The following is a 25,375-nucleotide window of genomic DNA, read 5'->3' as shown; positions in this document are numbered from 1 at the left end:
GAGAGGCTTCAAGTTCGGACACCAAGGCTGCTAACGAATTTGTTAAGTTCGAAAAGATCATGGAGGATGAAGGCTACGTAGAGCAGCAAGTTTTCAATCAATGAAACGGGTCTGTTTTGGAAAAAGAGGCCTAGTCGAACATAGATCACCGCCGAAGAGAAGAAAATGCCGGGACATATGCCTATGAAGAGTCACTTGACTCTTGCCCTATATGCCAACGCCAGCGTTGACTGCAAAATCAAACCGTTATTGGTTTATCGTTCCGAAAACCCTTGGACATTTAAGGCACTTAGAGTCAATAAGGGCATTCTGCATGATTTCTGGCGTGCTAATTCTAAGGCTTGGGTTACTAGGCACTTCTTTGTTGAATGGGTAAACCAAGTTTTTGGCCCTGCTGTCAAGAAGCACCTTCAGAAGAGGAATTTGCCTTTAAAGTTCTTGCTTTGCTTGAAGAGTGCTCCCACTCACCCCCATAGGACTCGAAGATGATATCATCGACGAGTTCAAGTTTATCAGAGTGCTGTATTTTCCACCAAAACCACCCCTATCCTCCAGTCCATGGACCAGCAAGTCATCTCTAATTTTAAGAAGCTCTACACCAAGCACTTATTTAAGTATTTAAGCAGTGCTTTAATGTCACGCAAAGCCCAACTTAACTTTGCGGGAATTTTTGAGGAGCCATTTCAATATCGTGCACTGCTTGAAGATCATAGATCAGGCTTGGGAGGGAGTAATTTGACGGACACCGAATTCATCTTGGAAGAAACTGTGGCCTGATGCTGTTTCTCCAAGAGATTTTGAAAGTTTTGGTCCCGAACCTGAACCTGTGCTTTCCGTAGAGGAAGACATAGAATAGATTGTATTCCCTGGCAAGTCCATGTGTCTGGAGGTTGAGGAAGATGACTTCACCGAAATCGTTGAGGAACATCATGAAGAGCTCACCACCGAGGAACTGAAGGAGCTGCGTGCGTGCCATGCAGAATGATGAGTTCCAAGCGCAGTTGAGTGAGTCGAGGAGGTAGTGCACATCTCAAGTTCGGCTGCAATAAAAGAGATGTTAGCACATCATCAACACGTTTCAAGATATAAGCACTGTAAATCCCTGGTAAGACTTCCTAAAATTCCTTGTAAACATTTGAATATGTTGTACCAACCGTGTGTCACACGATCGTACATAGTTCATTTTGTGTATATATTATACTTGTATCTTCGCTCTTCCCTCACACTAAAAAGAGCCTGAATAAACATGTCTGTTTTTCTCACCGGTAACAGTGTCGATTTTGAACATGAAATTTCTTGTTGCTTTGAGCTTTTGTATATAAAGGAGTGTGTTCTATAATACTCACTCAGTTGCTTTCATCCTGTCTTTGAGTTACAACCTTCTCTCGGCCCGTCACATTGGTGACCCCGGAAGTCGACTCGCTCCTCCCGCCTTCCACACCCCCCCTCACCCCTCCATCATTGGTACTATGGCAGACTCTACGGAAGTTGGCGCTGCGGCTGCCCCATTGAAACTTTCATCATTCGCCAGCGGAGAGGCGTTTGCTTGGTTTCAGCGCACAGAAGTCCAGTTTCGCATCAAGGGTGTGATTCGCTCAACCACCAAAGCAGATTATGTTCTCGCGGCGATACCCGAGGACACCTTCCTGGAAATATCCGACTGGCTTTGTGAACACGGAGACACCCTAATAGCGTATGACGCCCTCAAAACATAGCTTCTGCAGCAGTACTCGCCGTCGCCAGCCGCTCGTATAGCAAAGCTTTTTCAGATCTCGACAACCGTTCGGGGACCAAAGGGCTTCGCTCGCCCTCAGGGAAATGACCAGTATCGCTCGCCTGCAACCTGCCGCAAATGGCTCTCCTCATGAGGTGAACCTACTTCGTGCCCTTTGGACACGCCGTTTACTCAAACCTGTACGCGCTGCCATACCCGATATCGATAGTTTACCCATAAAGGACTTGATGACCAAAGCTGACGCCCTTATGGACAGCCACTTCCAGACCTCCATCAACGCCTCCACCCCTGACGAAGAGGACGCCTATTCAACGTCATCTGAAGCTGACGTGAATGCCGTAGGACATACACGCCTACCCCGTGACGTGCCGAAGCAGCGTCAAAGCCACCCACCACTCACCACTCGCTCGCGCCCCAACCAACGACTTCTACAGCCACTTACTACCTCCCATCCGGTGCAGTTTTGCTACTACTACTTCAGATTCGGGGCAACCGCGAAGAAATGTGCCGAGGATTGTCAGTGGCCAAAACACGTGTAAGTAGGCCATCGCTCATGGCGGTGGCCTCCCATGTTTCTAATCTTTTCTTTTTACATGATGCAGGAACGGGCATGCGATTTGTGATAGACACGGGTGCTTGTCGTTCTCTTTTGCCAAGGGAACTCTTCAGGACACGACGTAGTCCGTCTACGTTTGCCGACGTCCGCTTGGTAAATGCCAACGGATCTGTGATACCCACCTACGGTTACGAGAACCTCACATTATCGTTCGGAAATGATAAATTTAATCGGAAATGGTAAATTTAATTGGAAGTTTCTCGTTGCTGACGTCACATTGCTAATCCTAGGTGCGGATTTCCTCTCTCATTTCCACCTTTTGGTCGATGTCGCCCAGCGACGATTGGTCAACGCAGACTCGTACTTGTCGACACCTCTTTAACCCACCCCCTCCAACCTCGCTATCCACATCAGCGCACCCACGGATGCCTACGCCCACCTCCTCACGTCGTACCCGGAAGTTTTCCGTCCAGAACTTCGCCAAACGCCCACAGCCCCTGCCAAGCACGGTATTTATCACCATATCAAGACGACGGAACCCCCAGTCTTCGCAAAATTCAGACGTCTGGCACCGGAACGATTGGCAGCCACCAAACAGACGTTCGCCGAAATGTAGGAAATGGGCCTTTGCCAAAAGGCCTCCAGCCCATGGTCGTCACCTTTACACATCGTTCTGAAGAAAGACGGCTTCCTCCGTCGGTGCAGGGATTACAGGTGCCTGAACATGCAAACAGAACCGGATCACTAGCCCCTCCCAAACATCGCCGACGTGACCTACCTGCACAAAACGAAGGTTTTCTCTTCGCTCGACCTCCTGAAGGGGTATTATCAGGTGCCTATTAACCCAGAAGACATCCCCAAGACTGCCATCACCACTTCGTTTGGTACATACACCTTCAATTACTCCTGTTTTGGCCTTCGTAATGCCGGGGCCACGTTTCAACGTCTCATGTATGGCTTCTTAGTGGACCTCCCCTTCTGTGTATGTTGAGTGGACGACATACTTGTGTTCTCCTCCTCAAAAGAGGAACACCTCCGTCACCTGCGCATCGTGCTCGACCACCTGCAACAAAACGGCCTTGTAGTCCGGTGCGACAAGTGTACCTTTGGCGCCAACGAAGTGTCATTCTTAGGGCACCGCATCACTCCTAAAGGAGTCCATTCCCTCCCTGAGAAGGTAGCAGCCGTTCAGGACTTCCCCGCGCCCTCGACCGTAAAAGCTCTGCAGGAATTCTTGGGCATGATCAACTATTATCACCGTTTTCTGCCAGCCATTGCCGCCACTCTTGCTCCCCTCTACGCCTCCCTCAAGGGCAAGCCAAAGGACCTGAAGTGGGGTCCCCTTCAAGAAGCGGCCTTCTGCAATGCAAAGAAGGCCCTATCAACCGCTGCAGCTCTCACTTTTCCTATCCCACATGCCCCCCCTCCTTCTCTCCACCGATGCCAGCGACGTCTCTATTGGTGCATTTCTCGAACAGGTGGTCAACGGCTCGCCCCGCCCATTGGCCTTCTTCAGCAGAAAACTGTCCAAGGCAGAATCGGGTTATTCTACCTTCGATCGCAAATTGCTGGCGGTGCACTTGGCTGTCCGTCACTTTCGCCCATTTCTTAGAAGGTACATCCTTTGCCATTCGCACAGACCACATGCCCCTGGTGCACGCTTTCACTCGACAGTCTGACACCTGGTCCGCCCGTCAACGCCGACATCTCCTCCGTGGCTGAATGCAATTGCACCTTTCAATACGTTCCTGGGAAAATGAATACCGTTGCCGATGCCCTGTCAAGAAACACGTTGGCTGCCGTTCAACTGGGATTAGATTACAACGCCCTGGCTGAAGCACATCGACAGAATCCAGAGTATCAAGCATGTAAGACATCCTGCACGTCCCTCTGTTGGGAAGACCTGCCCCTCGAAGACTCCAACACCACCACCCTCTGTGACGTCAGTACTGGTAGACTGCGACCTTGGATTCCTGCTCCCATGCACCGGCAGGTGTTTGATCTCATTCACGGCCTTTCACATCCCTCGTGCCGTTCTACCGCACAGCTGCTGAAGACGAAGTTCATTTGGCACGGCATTTCTAAAGATGCTAAGGATTGGGTTCGCGCCTGTACTTCTTGCCAAGCTTCCAAAGTACATCGACACACGGATTCAAGAGTGGGCACCTTTCCTCAACCTCAGCCTCATTTCGCACACATTCACGTCGACATTGTAGGCCCCCTACCCACATCACTAGGACATCGGTACCTGTTTACCGTCATAGACCGCTCCACTTGTTGGCCTCAAGTCATTCCCATGGAAACTGCAACGTCCGCCTCATGTACATCCGCCTTACTCTCTGGTTGGATTGCAAGATTTGGTATCCCTGAGCATATTACTTCTGACAGGGGTACCACTTTCACTTCTTAATTTTGGACATCATTTGCGAATCTCCTGGGCATCACCCTACATCAGACAATGGCCTACAACCCTGCAGCCAATGGAATGGTTGAACGTTTTCATCGCACCCTCAAAGCAGCTTCGATGTCCCGCTGCAAGGATTCCAACTGGTTTACTCAGCTTCCCGGGGTCCTCCTGGTACTAAGGACCACTCCTAAAGATGCCCTCGACGTCTCTGCAGCTGAAATGGTGTATGGTGACCCGTTGGTCGTCCATGCCAATTTTTTCCTTCTACAACCTCCTCCGACGATCTCCAGCGCATGCGTCACGTCGTGGGAAAATATACTCCTTGCCGCCAGACTTACAAGCCCCCAGCGAAGCATCACATACCAACAGACTTACACTCTACAACGCACGTCTTCCTGCGCAACGACACTAGCAAGCCACCGCTAACGCCCCCTTACACGGGCCCTTTCCTTGTGATCTGACGCACTCTGAAAGCATTCCTACTAAACATTCGTGGCAAAGAAGACTGGGTCTCCATTGTTCGTCTAAAACCTGCTTATCTCCTGCCAGATGACTCGCCTACAGTTCACCTCTCTAGATCAGGGCGCCCTATTTAACATGTACAGTATGTCATTTTTAGGGGAGGAGCCATGTACCCATTGTGTGTCACACGATCGTACATAGTTCATTTTGTGTATATATTATGCTTGTATCTTCTCTCTTCCCTCGCACTGAAAAGAGCCTGAATAAACGTCTATTTTTAAATATTAAACTTAGCCGGTGAATATATAATAGCTGACGTCTCGGACGGCTCGACAGAAACACAAAAACTCGCGAGCGATCGCCATGAAGGTTGCGGGTGTGCCCACCAGCGCCGACTATCGGCCAGATACCGCATATACATGTAAACAGCCTCAGTTCTTCTCTGTCGGTCTTGTCGACAAGTTGATTCCGTTACTCGCTGTTGACCTGGAGTTTTTTCGTCATTCTTGGTGAAGTACTTCTTTTTGGTTTTGAGCTTTCGCAGTGCAGGTGTTTTTCTCTTCAATTAAAACTCTTGAACCCTTTTTTGGATAACGTTTATTGTTGATGACTTTGGATTGTTTTTGGATTTTCTTTGACTTTTCAAAATGGCTGACCCTTCTCCGATTCCTAAATTTCGTAAATGTAATGCTAGGGATTGTAACAAACGTCTTCCAAAGTCCTCTCTCGACCCACATACCGTGTGTTCTAATTGCCGGGGTAAAACCTGCCAATTAGGAGACCGGTGTGATGAGTGCGTGGTACTTTCGGAATTCGACTGGCTAGAGTTTGATAAGTATTCTCGTAAGCTTGAGAGAGATAGGGTGAGGAGAAGCTCCTCTAGATCATTGGATTTTTCCTCCTCCCATGCCCCTGAACCTAATCCTTCCCCTGTAGTAGTTGTTCCTGAACCCTCTACTAGCACTCATGAACCATCCATGCGGGATATGTTGCTTGCCATTCAAGCTTTGGGCGAGAGAGTTGAGTCTTTAGCATCGGACCGTAATCAACTCATGGCGGATGTGAATGTGTTAAAGTGTCAGAGTGCCACATTAGAAAATCGTGGGGATAAAGTGATTAGTGCGCAAAGTGATTTTAGTGTTGCGACCGAGGGTTCGTCTGTTCGTGCTTGTCGTTCTCCTAGTCCGAGACCTCTTTCAGGCTCCCATGCACCAGGGAGAAGTAATGTCGTAGGACTTATGGGGACGAGAGGCTTTAACCAACGAACAGACGTTCCCTCTATGGTATCGGGCGTGTCTCGTCAAGACCGCCCCTACCATAAGACGAGCGAGGCTGTTTTCTCCTCGTCATCCGAAGGCTTCTCGCGAAAGAAACCTTGGAGCAAAGTTTCTAGACCCTTAAAGCGGAAGTCAGTCCCTTCAGGACAGGTCCAGCGTCCTGGCTGTAGCCATTGGGACAGCTCTGACCCTCTGCAGTCATCGGAAGACTGCTCGCCGCTTAAACGAAAGCGTAACACGGGCTCCGAGAGTCTCAGTAAAGGCAATGTTTTGCCGTCACAGACGTTACCATCGTCTCGGCCCGTACCGACTCCCGTTGATCCTAAATGGGTTGTCCTGCAGGATATGCAGAATAAGCTTGCCTCCCTTATGGAGGAGTATACCGTTGAGCAGGTTCACGATGATCCTCGCCGTTACGCTGATCGAGATCCTGGCCATCAGCCGCCCAAACGAGCCTTTACTCGTCCTGTTGACGTTACGAAACGTGATGTCGGTAGTTTGTCACGTCAGTCACGTGACTTGGAGCCTCACTCGATGCAGTCCCGTGTTGACTTTCAGCCGCTGCCGCAGTCTCGTGTTGACGTTCAGCCGCTGCCGCATGCTCGTGTTGACGTTCAGGACGTTCGCCAACCAGCTCAGTTGCCTTGTTTTGACGTTGAGCGTCAAGCACCGCAGTCAAGGGTTGTTTTAACTGCTCAATCTAGGCAGTCAAGGCAGTCTCGACTTGACGTCGAGCGTCCTCCCGCTCCTGTTGTTGTTGCTGGTCAGTCCTTTAAGCAGTTACATGACGTAGCTTCCTTGACTGCTACTGATGCTCCTTTGCGTGTGGACTTTGCTTGTCAAGCATTGCCACCACGGCAGGTCTCTCCCTTGCTTGAGACTCATCAATTGTCGGACGAGGTTCCTTCAGATGAGGATGTTGCTGATCCTCCGCCTACTGATAATCCTTTGGATGTTTTATCAGACGTGGAAGAGCCTAAGGCTGCGCAACCTTCTATGGATTTTAAGAAAATCATGATGATTTTTAAGGATCTTTTCCCAGACCATTTTGTTACTGCTGCTCCTCGTTCGCCTCCGTCTGAGTTTGCGCTAGGCTTAGCTGCTGCCAAGCCTTCTTTTACTAAGCTAGTGCTCTCTCGCTCTTCTAAGAGGGCTTTACGTCTACTAGGCGACTGGTTGGTTACCAGGAGGAGTTTGGGGAAGACGGCCTTTGCCTTCCCTCCTTTTAAACTAGCTTCTAGAGCGAGCGTCTGGTATGACACGGGAGAAGTTCTCGGCTTGGGAGTCCCTGCCTCTGCCCATGGTGACTTCTCAAGCCTCGTAGACTCTCCCCGTCGCCTGGCCATGAGACGCTCTAAAATTTGTTGGTCCTCCTCGGACCTTGACCATCTCCTTAAAGGGGTTTACAGGGCCTTCGAAGTTTTTAACTTTTTAGATTGGTCTCTAGGAGCATTAAGCAGGAAGATCTCGTCTGCCGACCAGGATGTTTCCTTGCTTATTATGTCTTGTATGGACAAAGCCATCCGCGATGGCTCCAATAAGCTCGCCTCCACCTTTACGTCTGGAGTCCTGAAGAAGAGGGAAACCCTTTGCTCTTTCCTTTCAGCAGGAGTTACTCCCTGTCAAAGATCGGAGCTTCTCTTTGCTCCCTTATCGGCTGCCTTGTTTCCTCAACAGCGGATCAAGGACATTGCTGCTTCGCTTGTACAGAAGGATACACATGACCTGATGGCTTCTTCTGCTCGCAAGGGAGCTCCTTCTTCATCCTTTGTTGTGAGACCCAGAATCGATACTCCTGCGTCTAGGTTTATCCCGCCCTTTCGTGGCAGAGCTCCCAGCAGGGGAGGCGCTCGTGCTGACGGAAAGAGAGGCAAGAGGAGAGGATCCAAGTCCTCCCGTGGCAGAGTCTGACTGCCCACGTCCTCAGACAGCGGTAGGGGCCAGACTGAACAACTTCTGGCAGGCCTGGGAGAAGAGGGGTGCAGACCAAGAGTCTGTATTGTTGCTCAAGGAGGGGTACAAAATACCTTTAGTACGCAGACCTCCTCTAGTAACAGTTCCTCTAGACCTCTCTCCCAGGTGTCTCTGTTGCTAGAGAAGGGAGCGGTGGTGAAAGTCTCGGACCTTCAATCACCGGGATTTTACAACCGTCTCTTCCTAGTCCCAAAGCATACAGGAGGTTGGAGGCCAGTGCTGGACGTCAGTGCGCTCAACGTTTTTGTTACGAAAACAAAATTTACGATGGAGACCACGAAGTCCGTCCTAGCAGCGGTCAGAGAGGGAGACTGGATGGTCTCTCTCGACCTGCAGGATGCGTACTTCCACATTCCTATACACCCGGATTCTCAACCGTATCTGAGGTTTGTTTACAGGAATGTGGTGTACCAGTTTCGAGCACTCTGCTTCGGCCTCAGCCCTGCTCCTCTCGTGTTTACGAGGCTCATGAGGAATGTGGCAAAATTCCTTCATTTATCGGGAATTCGAGCCTCCCTGTACTTGGACGACTGGCTTCTCAGAGCATCGTCCCGTCATCGCTGTCTGCAGGACCTTCACTGGACGTTGGGTCTGGCAAAGGAGTTGGGACTGTTGGTAAACTTAGAAAAGTCTCAACTTATTCCATCCCAGACGATTCTCTATTTGGGGATGGAGATTCGCAGTCTAGTTTTTCGGGCTTTTCCGTCTGCCACCCGAATAGAGCAAGCCCTGCTCAAAGTCCGACTCATGCTGAAAAAAGACCGTTGTTCAGTAAGAAGTTGGATGAGCCTCGTAGGGACTCTGTCATCCCTGGAGCAGTTTGTCTCGCTAGGGAGACTTCACCTTCGCCCTCTCCAGTTCCATCTAGACTCACACTGGAACAAGAGCAAGACTTTAGAAGCTGTATCAATCCTGGTCTCCGAGCCAGTAAAAGCATGCCTGAACTGGTGGGACAGCAACATAAGTCTGAGAGAGGGTCTGTCCCTGGCAGTCAAGAACCCAAACCACGTGTTGTTCTCAGACGCGTCGGATTTGGGTCGGGGAGCGACTCTGGACGGTCGGGAATGTTCGGGTCTTTGGACGTCGGTTCAGAAGAGCATGCACATCAACGGCAAGGAGCTATTAGCGGTTCACTTGGCCTTGATGAGTTTCGAGAGCATCCTTCGAAACAAAGTGGTAGAGGTCAATTCAGACAACACCACAGCATTGGCGTACATCTCCAAGCAAGGAGGCACTCACTCCCACACACTGTTCGTCATCGCAAGGGACCTCCTCATCTGGTCAAAAAATCGAGGCATCTCCCTGTTGACAAGATTCATCCAGGGGGACTTGAACGTCTTGGCAGACTGTCTCAGTCGGAGAGGTCAGGTGATCCCCACAGAATGGACCCTCCACAAGGACGTGTGCAAGAGTCTTTGGGTGACTTGGGGTCAACCCTCCATAGACCTCTTTGCCACCTCGTTGACCAAAAGGCTCCCGACCTATTGCTCGCCAGTCCCAGATCCAGAGGCGACCCACATAGATGCTTTTCTACTGGACTGGTCTCACCTGGACGCGTACGCATTCCCACCGTTCAAGATCGTCAACAAGGTACTGCAGAAGTTCGCCTCTCACGAAGGGACAAGGTTGACGTTGGTTGCTCCCCTCTGGCCCGCGAGAGAGTGGTTCACAGAGGTACTTCAATGGCTGGTAGACGTTCCAAGGAGTCTTCCTCTAAGGATGGATCTCTTACGGCAGCCCCACGTAAGGGATCTTCATCAAAGCCTCCCCGCGCTTCGTCTGACTGCCTTCAGACTATCGAAAGACTCTCAAGAGCTCGAGGCTTTTCGAAGGAGGCAGCCAGAGCGATTGCTAGAGCTAGGAGAGCTTCTACCATCAAAGTATACCAGTCGAAGTGGGAAGTCTTTAGAGACTGGTGCAAGTCAGCATCTATTTCCTCTTCCAGTACCTCTGTAGCCCAAATCGCAGACTTTCTCCTACATCTGAGAAATGTTCGCTCCCTCTCAGCGCCCACTATTAAGGGCTACAGGAGCATGTTGGCGTCTGTATTCAGACATAGAGGCTTAGATCTTTCCAATAATAAAGATCTCCAAGATCTCCTTAAGTCTTTCGAGACCTCTAAGGAGCGTCGTATGGCAACTCCTGGATGGAACTTAGACGTGGTCTTAAGGTTCCTAATGTCCGACAGGTTTGAGCCATTACATTCAGCCTCCCTGAAGGATCTCGCCCTCAAAACGCTTTTCTTAGTGTGCTTGGCTTCGGCTAAAAGGGTCAGTGAGATCCATGCCTTCAGTAGGAACATCGGCTTTTCCACAGATAAAGCCACATGTTCACTTCAACTTGGTTTCTTGGCCAAAAATGAACTGCCTTCTCGTCCTTGGCCTAAGTCATTTGATATACCTTGCCTGTCAGAGATCGTAGGCAACGAGCTTGAAAGAGTACTGTGTCCAGTTAGAGCTCTTAAGTTTTATTTAGCTCGTACCAAATCCTTACGAGGTGGATCTGAGGCCTTGTGGTGCTCAGTTAAGAAGCCATCATTGCCTATGTCAAAGAATGCTTTGTCGTATTTTATTAGATTTTTAATCCGAGAGGCTCATTCTCACTTGAGTGAAAAAGACCGTTGCTTGCTTAAGGTTAAGACGCGCGAAGTAAGAGCTATAGCAACTTCCGTGGCCTTTAAGCAAAACAGATCTCTGCGAAGTATTATGGACGCGACCTTTTGGAGAAGCAAGTCGGTATTCGCGTCATTTTACTTAAAAGATGTCCAGACTCTTTATGAGGACTGCTACACACTGGGTCCATTCGTTGCAGCGAGTGCAGTAGTGGGTGAGGGTTCTACCACTACATTCCCTTAATTCCAATATCCTTTTAATCTGTCTCTTGAAATGTTTTTAATCTTGTTTTGGGTTGTACGGAAGGCTAAGAAGCCTTTCGCATCCTGGTTGATTTGGCGGGTGGTCAAATGTCATTTCTTGAGAGCGCCCAGATTAAGGGTTTTGATGAGGTCCTGTTGTATGGGTTGTCGCCCTGGATACTTCAGCTCCTGGGAGTCTTTCAGCATCCTGAGAGGATCGCTGTGCTTCGTGAGGAAAGCAGACTAACAAGGCAGAGTAATCGTCAGAGTCAGCTTCCTTACCAGGTACCTATATTTATTTGGGTTTTGTTATGATATAACTGTCAAAAACTCTAAGCATATACGCCGTAAACTGTATTAATACTGGTCTCTACCCACCACCATGGGTGTGAATCAGCTATTATATATTCACCGGCTAAGTTTAATATTTAAAAATGATATTTTGATTATAAAATAAATTTTTGAATATACTTACCCGGTGAATATATAAATTATAGGCCCTCCCTTCCTCCCCGATAGAGACCCAGCGGAATGAGAAGAACTGAGGCTTGTTTACATGTATATGCGGTATCTGGCCGATAGTCGGCGCTGGTGGGCACACCCGCAACCTTCATGGCGATCGCTCGCAAGTTTTTGTGTTTCTGTCGAGCCGTCCGAGACGTCAGCTATTATATATTCACCGGGTAAGTATATTCAAAAATTTATTTTATAATCAAAATATCATTTTTTTCACCAGTAACGGTGTCGATTTTGAACATGAAATTTCTTGTTGCCTTGAGCTTTTGTATATAAAGGAGAGTGTTCTATAATAAAGTCACTCAGTTGCTCTTATCCTGTCTGTGAGTCACAACCTTCTCTCGGCCCGTCACAATGTCAAGACCATGAAACTGTGTCATTTATACACTAAAGATTAGTCTAACTAGGGTAATTCAGTTAGGCCTTTATTCTTTTTATGAGTAAAGGACATTAACCCTTTGGTAAAGATGGTGAACTTCCTCATAACTGACGAACTTTTAATTTTACAGTGGAATGTCGAAGTTTAGCAGATGAGTGAGGCGCCTTTAACTTGGTTGTAAGAGTAGTAATGGCAATTATTTAATGTCATATGTACTTTAGGGCCAAGTTTTAAAGAAAATGGTTTCAATTATGTCATCTCTTAAGGTTTAAGATAAGATTTATGTTTTGAGTGTACGAGCTATATGGATTGTATTATTTTTTCTTTTATATAATATCATGACTGTGTTTACCTGCTTTAACTACTGTAAGAATGATATACAGTAATTCAACTGACATTATTGACCTATAAAGGTGACTATGAACATAAATAATTGATAAATCTTGTAGATTAGACAAGCTGCTTGAAGCTCATTTGCAGTTTAGTTTTATGCCACAGTTTAATGTTCCCTTTGTTATCCTTAGGCCATTAGAAGAGAACATTGGTCGCTACACATACATTTTGGAAGCCATGGATTCGGAAGGAAAGACTGCAACTGATACAATCATGATCCATGTGCAACAAGCAAGAGAAGCACGTAATTACAACCATCGTTTCACTGCAACATTCAAATTAGAAAAGAAATATGAATATGACTTTGTATATTCTCTTGACTGGCAGGTATGTTATTGGTTGGTCAGAATTGATTTCTTTTGAGTACTGTATTATTTACATGGTTATTCACATAAAAAAATGATTTCAGACCTTCATGCCTGTTATGTACATGATTTTTTTCAACAGATAAAGGCTGTTGAAAAAATTGCAAATGCATACCAAGACACTTCAACGGACAACATTAATGTTCGATCTATCACGCTTAATCCAATTAAACTGACGTGGACTAATACTTCCTTAACGGACCCTAAATCAGCTGTTTGCCCTTCAGATGAGCTGGAAGCTTTAGCAGAGGTATGTATATTTAAATGTTTTTTGTTTGCACTTCACTTGAAGTTTATGATGCAATTTAACTCTGATATAGTATCAGTTCACTTCTTCCAGTTGTTGTTTTTACATTATTTCTGTGAACCACCCCTGATATTCATGTTGCTTCTACTCCAGCTCGGCTATATTGACTCTTTCATCTGAAATGTTTAAATATTTTCCCATTTTCTTTCCCTTCAATACTCGTGCCTCTAGTAAAGGAATGGGACATTCTTGCGGTAAGTCGTAAGAAGCCTAGTACAGTACTGACGTGCCTGAGCATCTTTTTCCTTTGTTTCTTTGTCGTTACTGTTGCAGTAAGATGTGCTCCAGGCTGTTTAACTATTAACGTATTAAGATGTCTTGCTTTGATTTATTGGCAATTATTGCTAGGAATGTTCAAGAGAATTGTTTATTGGAGATCATGATCTGTATTCTCTTTGTTTATTATGTAGAGGTAAATACTTTAATTTAGATAACTCCTTTGCGTGTGGACTTTGCTTGTCAAGCATTGCCACCACGGCAGGTCTCTCCCTTGCTTGAGACTCATCAATTGTCGGACGAGGTTCCTTCAGATGAGGATGTTGCTGATCCTCCGCCTACTGATAATCCTTTGGATGTTTTATCAGACGTGGAAGAGCCTAAGGCTGCGCAACCTTCTATGGATTTTAAGAAAATCATGATGATTTTTAAGGATCTTTTCCCAGACCATTTTGTTACTGCTGCTCCTCGTTCGCCTCCGTCTGAGTTTGCGCTAGGCTTAGCTGCTGCCAAGCCTTCTTTTACTAAGCTAGTGCTCTCTCGCTCTTCTAAGAGGGCTTTACGTCTACTAGGCGACTGGTTGGTTACCAGGAGGAGTTTGGGGAAGACGGCCTTTGCCTTCCCTCCTTTTAAACTAGCTTCTAGAGCGAGCGTCTGGTATGACACGGGAGAAGTTCTCGGCTTGGGAGTCCCTGCCTCTGCCCATGGTGACTTCTCAAGCCTCGTAGACTCTCCCCGTCGCCTGGCCATGAGACGCTCTAAAATTTGTTGGTCCTCCTCGGACCTTGACCATCTCCTTAAAGGGGTTTACAGGGCCTTCGAAGTTTTTAACTTTTTAGATTGGTCTCTAGGAGCATTAAGCAGGAAGATCTCGTCTGCCGACCAGAACGGATAAAAAATTCTTGTATTCTCTGTGGGGAAGTACATCCAGTAACATCTTTAATCTTTGTTAAATTCCATTTTGGATAAAAGAAATTCAGGACATTAGAACCATGTAAAGGATCACATTCGAAGAGTCAGGCAAAAGAGCTCTTGAAAGGCAGATGAGGCCATGGCAACCTTTTTTTTATTGGTTCTGAAGAAGAATTTTATAAAACTCAAAACATTGTTTAATATGCGTTTTGTGTTGTCAATGGTACCAATAGATTGGGTTTGTGCGTGTATTGTACCACTATACAAGGGTAAGGGAGATGTGCATGAGTGTTGTAATTCAAGGGGTATTAGTTTGTTGAATGTAGTTGGAAAAGTGTATGGTAGAGTACTGATTAATAGGATAAAGGATAAAACAGAGAATGCAATCTTAGAAGTACAGGGTGGTTTTAGAAGAGGTAGGGGTTGTATGAATCAGATTTTTACAGTTAATCAGATATGCGAGAAATATTTAGTAAAAGGTAAGGATGTGTATGTTGCGTTTATGGATCTGGAGAAAGCGTATAATAGAGTTGATAGGGAAGCAATGTGGAATGTGATGAGGTTATATGGAGTTGGTGGAAGGTTGTTGCAAGCAGTGAAAAGTTTCTACAGAGGTAGAAAAGCATGTGTTAGGATAGGAAATGAAGTGAGCGATTGGTTTCCGGTGAGAGTGGGACTGAGACAGGGATATGTGATGTCACCGTGGTTGTTTAACTTGTATGTTGGAGTGGTGAGAGAGGTGAATGCTAGAGTGCTTGGACGAGGATTGAAACTGGTAGACGAGAATGGCCATGAATGGGAGGTAAATCAGTTGTTGTTTGTGGATGATACCGTACTGGTTGCAGACACGGAAGAGAAGCTTGGCCGATTAGTGACAGAATTTGGAAGGGTGTGTGAGAGAAGGAAGTTGAGAGTTAATGTGGGTAAGAGTAAGGTTATGAGATGTACGAGAAGGGAAGGTGGTGCGAGGTTGAATGTCATGTTGAATGGAGAGTTACTTGAGGAGGTGGATCAGTTTAAGTACTTGGGGTCTGTTGTTGCAGCAAATGGTGGAGTGGAAGCAGATGTACGTCGAAGAGTGAACGAAGGATGCAAAGTGTTGGGGGCAGTTAAGGGAGTAGTAAAAAATAGAGGGTTGGGCATGAATGTAAAGAGAGTTCTGTATGAGAAAGTGATTGTACCAATTGTGATGTATGGATCGGAGTTGTGGGGAATGAAAGTGACGGAGAGACAGAAATTGAATGTGTTTGAGATGAAGTGTCTAAGGAGTATGGCTGGTGTATCTCGAGTAGATAGGGTTAGGAACGAAGTAGTGAGGGTGAGAACGGGTATAAGAAATGAGTTAGCAGCTAGAGTGGATATGAATGTGTTGAGGTGGTTTGGCCATGTTGAGAGAGGTGGTTTGGCCATGTTGAGAGAATAGAAAATGGCTGTCTGCTAAAGAAGGTGATGAATGCAAGAGTAGATGGGAGAAGTACAAGAGGAAGGCCAAGGTTTGGGTGAATGGATGGAATGAAGGAAGCTCTGGGTGATAGGAGGATAGATATGAGAGAGGCAAGAGAGCGTGCTAGAAATAGGAATGAATGGCGAGCGATTGTGACGCAGTTCCGGTAGGCCCTGCTGCTTCCTCCGGTGCCTTGGATGACCACGGAGGTAGCAGCAGTAGAGGATTCAGCATTATGAAGCTTCATCTGTGGTGGATAATGTGGGAGGGTGGGCTGTGCCACCTTAGCAGTACCAGCCAAACCCGGTTGAGTCCCTTGTCAGGCTGTGAGGAACGTAGAGAGGAGACGTCCCCTTTTTTGTTTCATTTGTTTGATGTCGCGTACCCCCCAAAATGGGGGGAAGTGCCTTGGTATATGTATGTATGTATACAAAACAGTTACCTAAACTGTTTTGAACAGTTGTTCAAAAACCATCCATATCCAAAAAACCTCGGATCATCTGCTTTGAAGAACTGAATAAGATTAATCCAAAACAATCTGGATCATAAGAAAAAGTAGTTAGCTTAATCAAAAGAATTGTGAATATTGAATCAAACACACCATCAGACAATGCCAACATGGATGACAATAGTCCATTACCTGAAACTTTCCATCATCTTGAAGAGAAAAGAACTCAGGAAGGGACTTTCCACAAGAAATGCCTAGAGATGAAAATAAATGATAGTTTGTCCGTATGGATAGCAATCTCTCAATTCCTCAATGGAATTGCCAAGGCCTTAGACCTAAAGGTAGACATCATCTGAGTGCATTACTGGTGCAACAAGATGTCATCCATAATGAGATTCGACTACAAACACATTCAAGCAGTAGCAGTACAAATGCATTTAAAACAAGCATACATCATCTGTTCCGTATATCTGCCAGCCAATCAAGTTGACCAAACCCTGAAGCAAGTACTTGATAATTTAATAGAGTGGCCTTTTAAGCCTTTTTTACTCTAGGGAGATTTTAAAGGGGGACATCCCATGTGAGGTGGATCGTTTTTGTAACTTCCGAGGCAATCTAATTTTTTCATTAACGGAAGAGAAGGAGCTTTCTGTTTTGAATACTGGAGCACCAACACATTTTCATGAACAAAATGTAACCCTTACCTATGTAAATAATAAATTATACACCCCTGAGTGATTTTAAGAATTTCCATGGAGTAATGGATAAAGGTATTGGAACTGACCATCTTCCAGTCTTAATTCATTTTGTTGATGGAATAGCTGCACCAAGATCTCTTTGATGGGTAATTGATAAAAGTTAATTGCGCAGTTTTATAATACTTACATTTTTAGAAGTAGATGCTAATAAATTTCCCACTGTATAGGAAGCCCTTGAATTTTTTTTTAAGTGTCATTATAGATGCCAGTAATAAGTCAGTTCAACTATAGGTCAGTTGACATGAAAACCGGTCACTTGGTGGAATATTCAATGTTGAATAACTTGTAAAGCTATAAGAGATACATTTACTCGATACTTTTGTAATTATTACTTAGTTTATTATAAGAAAGCAAGAGCCAAGTTTCAATACATAATCAAACACAGGAAGTGCCATTCTTCGGTATGTTTTATTTCAAGAATTAATTGGAAGATTAACAGTGGAAGTCTGGACAAAAATAAGGAACATCAGCAGAAAACACTTATCATTACCATCACCTGTAAGTGAATGCAAGGGTCGAGTGTTACAAAATCTAGGGGATATAAGTGAAGCATTCTCAGATAATTTTTTTAAAATTTTGTCAAAAAATACTACATCCATGTATTACTATTAATGTATTCAAGAGGAGAATCGCCCTCTCGACTTTGGAGCTGGAGGAATGGATTCATATAATTTTCCTTTTAACATGAAAGAACTTTAGTCAGACTTATTTACATGTAATGATTCGTCTCCTGGAATTGATAATAACTCCGATTCTATGATCAAACATTTACCCTGAGGAACTATATCATTTTTGTTCAGTATCGTCAGTAGAATTTAGAAAGAGTTTATTCTCAAATATTTGGAATATTTCTATATATAGATTATTGGAAAAGATAAACATATGAATGTTATAGGTTTCAGAAGAGAAAGACCTTAACTCCTCACCATGTGGATTCCAGGGAATGCCATCTTACATTGATGTTTTAGCAAAGTTAGCGTCATCAATTTGTGAAGCTTTAGCTTGCAAAGAACATCTCGTCTCCATTTTCTTCAATTTGTAGAAGACATACGATATTTAGTGGAGAGACAAAATTCATCAAACCATTCAGGAAATTGGACTTGGCCTTTTTCTCATTGTGCTTTGTGCTATTGACTTCTACATCTTCTCTAAAGTCATTCAAGCTATCCGTGTGTGTGTGAACTCTCCGGTGTGTTGGCACAAAATATGTGAGTGATACAACCAGCCTTGTGCATTGACGCAGATTGATGTGGTGGCCAGTTCGGTGTGCAGAACTATTTTTTGATAAAGGTCTATGTCTCAACATCTGAACATCTTATGATAGAACATGAAATCTATATAATCTCCTTATATCTTTAGTGGAGATGAAACTGTTGTTGTGGGATAAAAGTCTCGTAGACTAGAAAATTCAGAATTTTATCCCATTAACCTATTAAACGTCACCAACGTGATAAACCATTCACCACGATCTACTCAGTACCGCCTTCAATGGTGTATTCCGTTCATGACTTTAACTGCTTATTTCAAGTCGTCAATCTCGTGATAATACGTTTACTCTTATAGTAAGTATAGGATCACCAATTGGCAACACACTCAGTATGTGTAAGCTGTAAATAGAAACTAATATGATGTCTGGCACCTTTTTTTCTGAAGGTAGCTTAATGTTAGAAAACTGGATTCCTGTCAGTGCGCTTCGGGCATTCATGCAGAGAAGGTAGTTTGCTGTTCCTTTTACAATGAGCGGTCTAAAGAGGAAGGTTATTTCTTTAGATGAAATAAATGATATTCTTGATGAAGAATTTGATAATGATAACCTGTTTGACTATGAGAGCACTAGTTCTGAATCCTCCAGTGATGAGGATATTGAAGAAACAAACTTTTCATTGCCGACTGACTGGACAATGAGAGGGAGAGAGAGAGATCCCTTTGCTTTTGTTGCTGATTCTGGCGTAAAATTTACAGTTGAAGATAAAGAGAACCTATTAGAATATTTTGAGAAATACTTTGATGATATAATTATTGATTATTTAGTGAAAGAAACAAACAGATTTGCAAACCAATTTATAGATGAGAAGGTAGAACATTTGTCACCACAATCACAAGTACATAAATCATTTGACACTTGCGCAAGTGAAATGATAGTCTTTATAGGTCTACTTTTTTTACAGGGCATTTATTCTAAGTGTGATAATTGTATGTATTTCTCAACACGCGAGAGTGTTTCTTCTTTCTTTCGAAATATAATGAGTGGTCGTAGATTTGACTTGTTGCATAAATTCTTACATTTGGTTGACAATACCACTATAACAGAAGGACCAGGTAGAAAGTTAGCAAAAATAAAACCTTTCAGTGATATTTTGAGGAAAGTTATGAACAATTACATTCCAAGTAGAAACGTATCTGTGGATGAGTCTTTGTTAGGATGGAAGGGAAATTTATCATGGGTTCAGTATATACCAGCTAAACGTAAAAGGTTCGGAATAAAGTTCTAAGAACTTTGTGAAAGTTCTACTGGTTATATGTGGAACTTTTTCATTTATGCAGGTAAGGACACGCAATACATGGAAAAATATATGGATATTCCTGTGTCTAATAGGATTGTTTCCTCTCTAATGGACCCTCTTCAAGGGCTATTGTTTATATATTATTATTATTATTATTACTTGCTAAGCTACAACCCTAGTTGGAAAAGCAGGCTGCTATAAGCCCAGTGGCTCCAACAGGGAAAATAGCTCAGTGAGGAAAGGAAACAAAGAAAAATAAAATATTTTAAGAAGAGCAACGAGATTAAAATAAATATATCCTATATAAACTATAAAAACTTTAACAAAATAAGAGGAAGAGAAATAAGATAGAATAGTGTGCCGGAGTGTACCCTCAAGCAAGAGAACTCGTACCCAAGACAGTGAAAGACCATGGTACAAAGGCTATGGCACTATCCAAGACCATAGAACAATGATTTGATTTTGGAGTGTCCTTCTCCTAGAAGAGCTGCTTACCATAGCTAAAGTGTCTCTTCTACCCTTACAAAGAGGAAAATGACCACTGAACAATTACAGTACAGTAAGAAGAATTGTATGGTAATCTGCATTGTCAGGTGTATGAGGACAGAAGAGGATGTGTAAGGAATAGGCCAGACTATTAGGTGTATGTCTTCGGCAAAGGGAAATGAACCGTAACTAGAGAGAAGGATCCAATGTACTATTGTCTGGCTAGTCAAAAGACCCCATAACTCTCTAGCGGTAGTATCTCAACGGGTGGCTGGTGCCCTGGCCAACCTACTACCTACTACCTGTAGATAATTTCTATACAAGTTCAACATTGGCAGATTCACTTGTTGATGAGGAAACTGATACTGTCGATACTGTAAGTGTCACTAGAAAGGACGTGTCAGCAAAAATAAAAGGAACTAAACTGAAAAAAGGTGAAAAAGCAAAATTAGGGAAAACATCTATGGTACTAAAATGGAAAGATAAAAAGGTTGTATTTGTTCTGAGTACAATGCATGATGACTCTATGATAAAAGTAAAATCTAGGAGAGGGAAGGAAATCTATAAACCAGAGGCAGTTGCAGACTATAATGCAAACATGGGCGGGATTGATTTGTCTGATAACCTTTTGGTTAATTTTTCGACTGCAAGAAATAGACTGAAGAAATATTGCAAATAAAGTATTTCAACATTTGTTACACATGTCTGTTCTAAATTGTTATATTACATACAAAGCTCTGGGGGGGGGGGGTCGTGAGACGTGAGTTTATTTTGAGGATTAGTGAAAGACTGATCATCAAATATGCTGGAGAAAGACCTGTTCCCTTGCGCAGGCCCCCGCGACTTCCAGTGAAACCTTCGCGGCTGATTTGCAGGCACTTTCCTGATTATTGTCCACCTACAGACAAAAAGAAGAGGCCTCTAAGGACTTGTGCACAGTGCCGGAAGAACAACATAAGAAGGGAGAGCTCATATTGATGCAAGGACTGTGAAGTAGGATTGTGTGCAGCCCCTTGCTTTAGGGAATGGCACACAAAAGAATAATAGTACATATATGTATATTGCTCATTCAGTATTATGTGGCCTTTTGAAATGAAATTATAGTAGTATTAATTGTTTTTTTATTCCATCATTTAATTAATATTCCTAATTTTAATTATAAATGCTAATTATAAGCATAAAAAAATATCAACTTTGTAAATTATTATTATTGAAATGACCGCTCGGCAAAAAAAGCATGACGGTACGTTAGCGGCAACGTGGTCCGGGGCACGCTTAACTGGTTAAACTATTTCATCATGTTCAAAACTTGTAAAGTCATCTAAATTAATGAGTTACATATCTGTGTTGTTAAATATTGTGTTATCGTTTTGTGACCTTTTGTATCCGAAATAATATCCCTTCTATAATGCTCCAAAAAGGCTAATCTCTCTTTTAAGACTAAAAGGCTCTTTTTAGGAACGACTTTTTCTTAAGATATGAAGAATGTCTTTCCATGGTTGATAATATTAAAGTGGAAATATATTGAAAGGAGTATTAGTTGCAACAAAACTAAAAATAGATGAAAGGTAGAGAGAGTAGGCACGTAATGTCTCTCGCTGCTAGTCATTCAAAGGGTGCACCCAATGATCCGTCATTGTCTCCTCTTTCTACTTTTTAAATAAGTTAATTAAAGGCACAATACACACTTTCCCTTATCAATAGATTGAGAATAAACAAATAAATGCTGTTGTGTCCGGCAACATTTGAAAACCACTGCTGTTAAGATTGCGGTGCTGCAAACACGTATGTCTACAGCAACAACACGCAGTGTGTGAAAGCTGCCTAAGAGGTGAACTTCAGGTGTTTGTTAGATCTTTCCTGAATAACCACTTATTTAAAGTAAGAGGAGGCATTATATTCTTAGCAATTCATTATCGAGAAGGCATTCCACAAGGCATTGTCCATAGTGTAACGTTATTTGTATTATCTATAAATGGCATTAGTTCTGCAATACTTCATGAAGTCATGCATACCTTCTTTTTTTGACGACCTCTTTATCTCATTTGCAGCATCACAGATGGGTGTTGCCGAAAGAAAGATTTGGCTAATTATTGTTAGAATAGCAGAATGGGGTGCCAAACGATGATTCAAGTTTTCCTCTCGAAAACTAGGGCTCTGCTTTTTTGCCATATAGTTGGCGTTCATGTATGGGAAAAGAATTTCTTGCAAAGATTAAAATTTCTTTTTAGGATTTCTATTTGACATAAGGTAACATGGGTTCCTCATATTAAAATTTGAATGTGAAATGAATTCTTTCTTAATTTGATTTAGTTTTATTCCATACTTCTTGGGTAGCTGACCAAAACACCTTATAACTACAGTATCTACAAAGCATTAGTTGCCTCTAAACTTGCACATGGCTGTGAAATATATCCCTCAGCAACAAAAGCAGTATTAGACTCTAAACACAGTGCTGGAATTAGACTAGCCATTAGAGCTTTTAAGTTATCTCTCCTTTCTAGTCTTTTAGTAGGGCTTGTGAAATTCCTTTGGGCCTTCATCGCTGGTTCGACTCTGGTTTAAACTTCTGAAGCTGCTAAACTCCCTCACATATGAAACTGTTTTTAATGTAAAATGTATTTCTTCTTTGATAATCACCCTAGATACCCTAAACCTCTATGTTGTAGAGCTTGAAGAACCTTGGAGGCCTTGGAGATCCCCAAAGGTAAAATTTTACCTGATTCAAAATGAGAAATATCCTAAAAGATAGTGATTCAATTTCCTGGAGCACACAGAATGCCTTAAGGACACTCGTAGATTTTACTGATGATCCAAGTCCAGCACTAGCATTGGATTTGGTATATGTTTTCCAAACTGTACTTGAAGTGTTAGCTTACTGGAACAAGCATCCATTTTTACAGCTGAATGCTATGCTATCTTAATGACATTTGAGTAAAATGCCCAGGTACCCAATAAGAATTGTTATTTTTTAAGACACCTGAAATGTATTGATGGCAATGAACCACTGAACTTCATTAAATCCAATAGGAATAGAGATTCTTGAATGTCTATATCTAATTGGAAATAGATGTAAGAATATTGAATTTTGTTGGGTTTCTGCTCATGTCGATATTAAAGGTAATGAGAAAGCAGACTCTGTGGCAAGGAGGTTTATAGGTGGATTAGAAATAAGTGTATGATACCTGCAAAATATATTATCATACATTGATGGCTCCCAGGTCTGGGCCCCAAAAATATATTATACGATTATGGCTCCCGGGTCTGGGCACCAAAAAATATATTATACTATGGCTCGTGACTGGGAGCCAAACATATATTATTATATATATTACGACTGGCAAGTTACTCAATCTCTCTAATTCCAAACTCACTTGTTTTCTTTTACATTAAAACTTATACTTTGAAATATTAATACACTAATTCTTAGAGTCAAATAACTCCCAGACAGCAATATATAAAACACTGAATATCCAAAGGTCTCAAGTACACTCAAAACAAGTACACTCAAAACTAAGCTGGGTTATTACTCTTACAAATTATTTATGACTTGCTACGGCTCTTAACAGAATCTGGTTCCAAACAGTGGTGATTGGAGTAATACACTCTTTACAAAATATATTCTATATAAATTACAATATTTTATAAGAATTTACTTAATAACAAAACGAGTCACTCAAAAAAATTAAGTCTGAACAAAACTTATATTAAGACAAAAATGTTACTATCTGAAATTATATAAGTACTTGACTTTAAATATTAAATCTGAATAAACCTTAGACTAAGACGAAAGAAATACTGCAATGAAAATTATAAGAAGCTTGAAAGTAAATCTGAATAATACAATATGCAAGTTTGACACTTAATGAAAAATAGATATCCAGATCACATTACACAAAATACCTAACCTTCCTACAGGTCCAGTTACAAAAACTTTACACAATGCCAACACACTCCTTGATCCAATAAATTCAAAATCACCATTTCATCTTGCATATCTTTTGAACATACGATTTGCTTTGGGGCACAGAGTCACTTAGAAGAGGACACACTATATGTACTGAATACTTTAAAAACAATACACAGGGTTGAGTGCGAGAGAGGGAGAGGGAAGATGTCTGTCTTAAGGCTGCAATTCTCTATCTCTATCTGTCTCTGTAAACCTGGTGTTGCCTTTTAATATGAAATTCAGTACTTAGAGAAACTTCCCGGACTGAGGTCTGGAAGCGTGGGGGTCCAAGCAAGGCGTCAGAGTTGCCAAGTATTGCTCTCCCGAATACTACTCACACCATGCCAGTCAGCTAGCTCTGCCCACCCTATGTCTCCGAAATAAAAAATATTACATGCTATCACCAGGCTTTTCGTGAAATTTCTAAAGCACATGGTACTGAACATTCTTTCTGAAACATGATGCAATCCCTCATAAAAATACAAAAGAAAATAACCTAAGCCCCTGTTCATATCTCGCACGAATCCCACAACACCCAAATAGATTACGTAAGATTTTGTAACAAAAATGCTTGAAATAAAAAATTTAATTCTTAATGATAACGTAAATTTACATATACTAACATGAATAAAGAATACAGTGAAATTAACAACGAAAGTCTTAAATACAGACAGTCCCCAACTTACGAACACAATGGGGACCGAGAGTGCGTTCGTAAGCTGGATTGTTCGTAAGTCGTTAGTGATAAATTTTGGTCTAGAGTAAGCGTAACCTAACTCAGATGTCTACGATTTTCAGCCGTAGTAGTCAACAAATAGCCCCATTTCATATAAAATAGGTTATTACAAATATGTTACTTTATCATATTACAGTACAGTAGTCTGTATAATACTGTAAAGTTCAGTACAGTAGGTTGTTGTTAGTCGTGGCGATCAATTTCTCACGGAACAAAAACATGGCAATCGATTATAACAGCTGATTCTCTCTCTCTCTCTCTCTCTCTCTCTCTCTCTCTCTCTCTCTCTCTCTCTCTCTCTCTCTCTCTCTCTCTCTCTCTCTCTCTCTCTCGTAGTAAATATAGTGTACTGTACATTAATTCCTTTTTAAATAAATGTATATACTGAAAGCTATTTTATTATTCCATTACCCATTTTTTTTTTTTGCTAGAAACTTACGTAAACAAGCGTCATTTGCATTATCTACTGTACGACTGTAATGTTTACCTTTTCACGGTGATCAAATCAGCTGACTAGTACCGTACTGTATTTACTGTATGTAACAGTGCTGTGCATTCAACTGCTTCATGGTTGTTTTGGTATGGTTAAATGAAATGCAAAAGGTTAGTTTACTGTGTTGTTTTATTTTAATTTTGACGACTGACGGAATCAGCTGGGTTGTACAGTAGGCTGTCCATAACGGATGACGTCAGCTGA

General features: G+C 42.9%; 1 protein-coding gene across 1 annotated transcript in view; it reads left to right on the top strand.

Annotated features, from left to right (window-relative positions):
* LOC137626160 (dystroglycan 1-like) overlaps nt 1-25,375 on the top strand; it is a 388,225-nt gene that overhangs the window by 221,526 nt on the left and 141,324 nt on the right. Inside the window, exons 8-9 of the mRNA XM_068357241.1 lie at nt 12,685-12,880; nt 13,001-13,168. Coding sequence (XP_068213342.1) covers nt 12,685-12,880; nt 13,001-13,168 — 364 coding nt within the window. The remainder of the gene's footprint in view (nt 1-12,684; nt 12,881-13,000; nt 13,169-25,375) is intronic.

Source organism: Palaemon carinicauda, chromosome 2, assembly GCF_036898095.1.
Source record: "Palaemon carinicauda isolate YSFRI2023 chromosome 2, ASM3689809v2, whole genome shotgun sequence".
Lineage (NCBI taxonomy): Eukaryota > Metazoa > Arthropoda > Malacostraca > Decapoda > Palaemonidae > Palaemon > Palaemon carinicauda.
The sequence above is the reverse complement of the archived record's forward strand: the minus strand, read 5'-3'. Positions and strand labels throughout refer to the sequence as shown.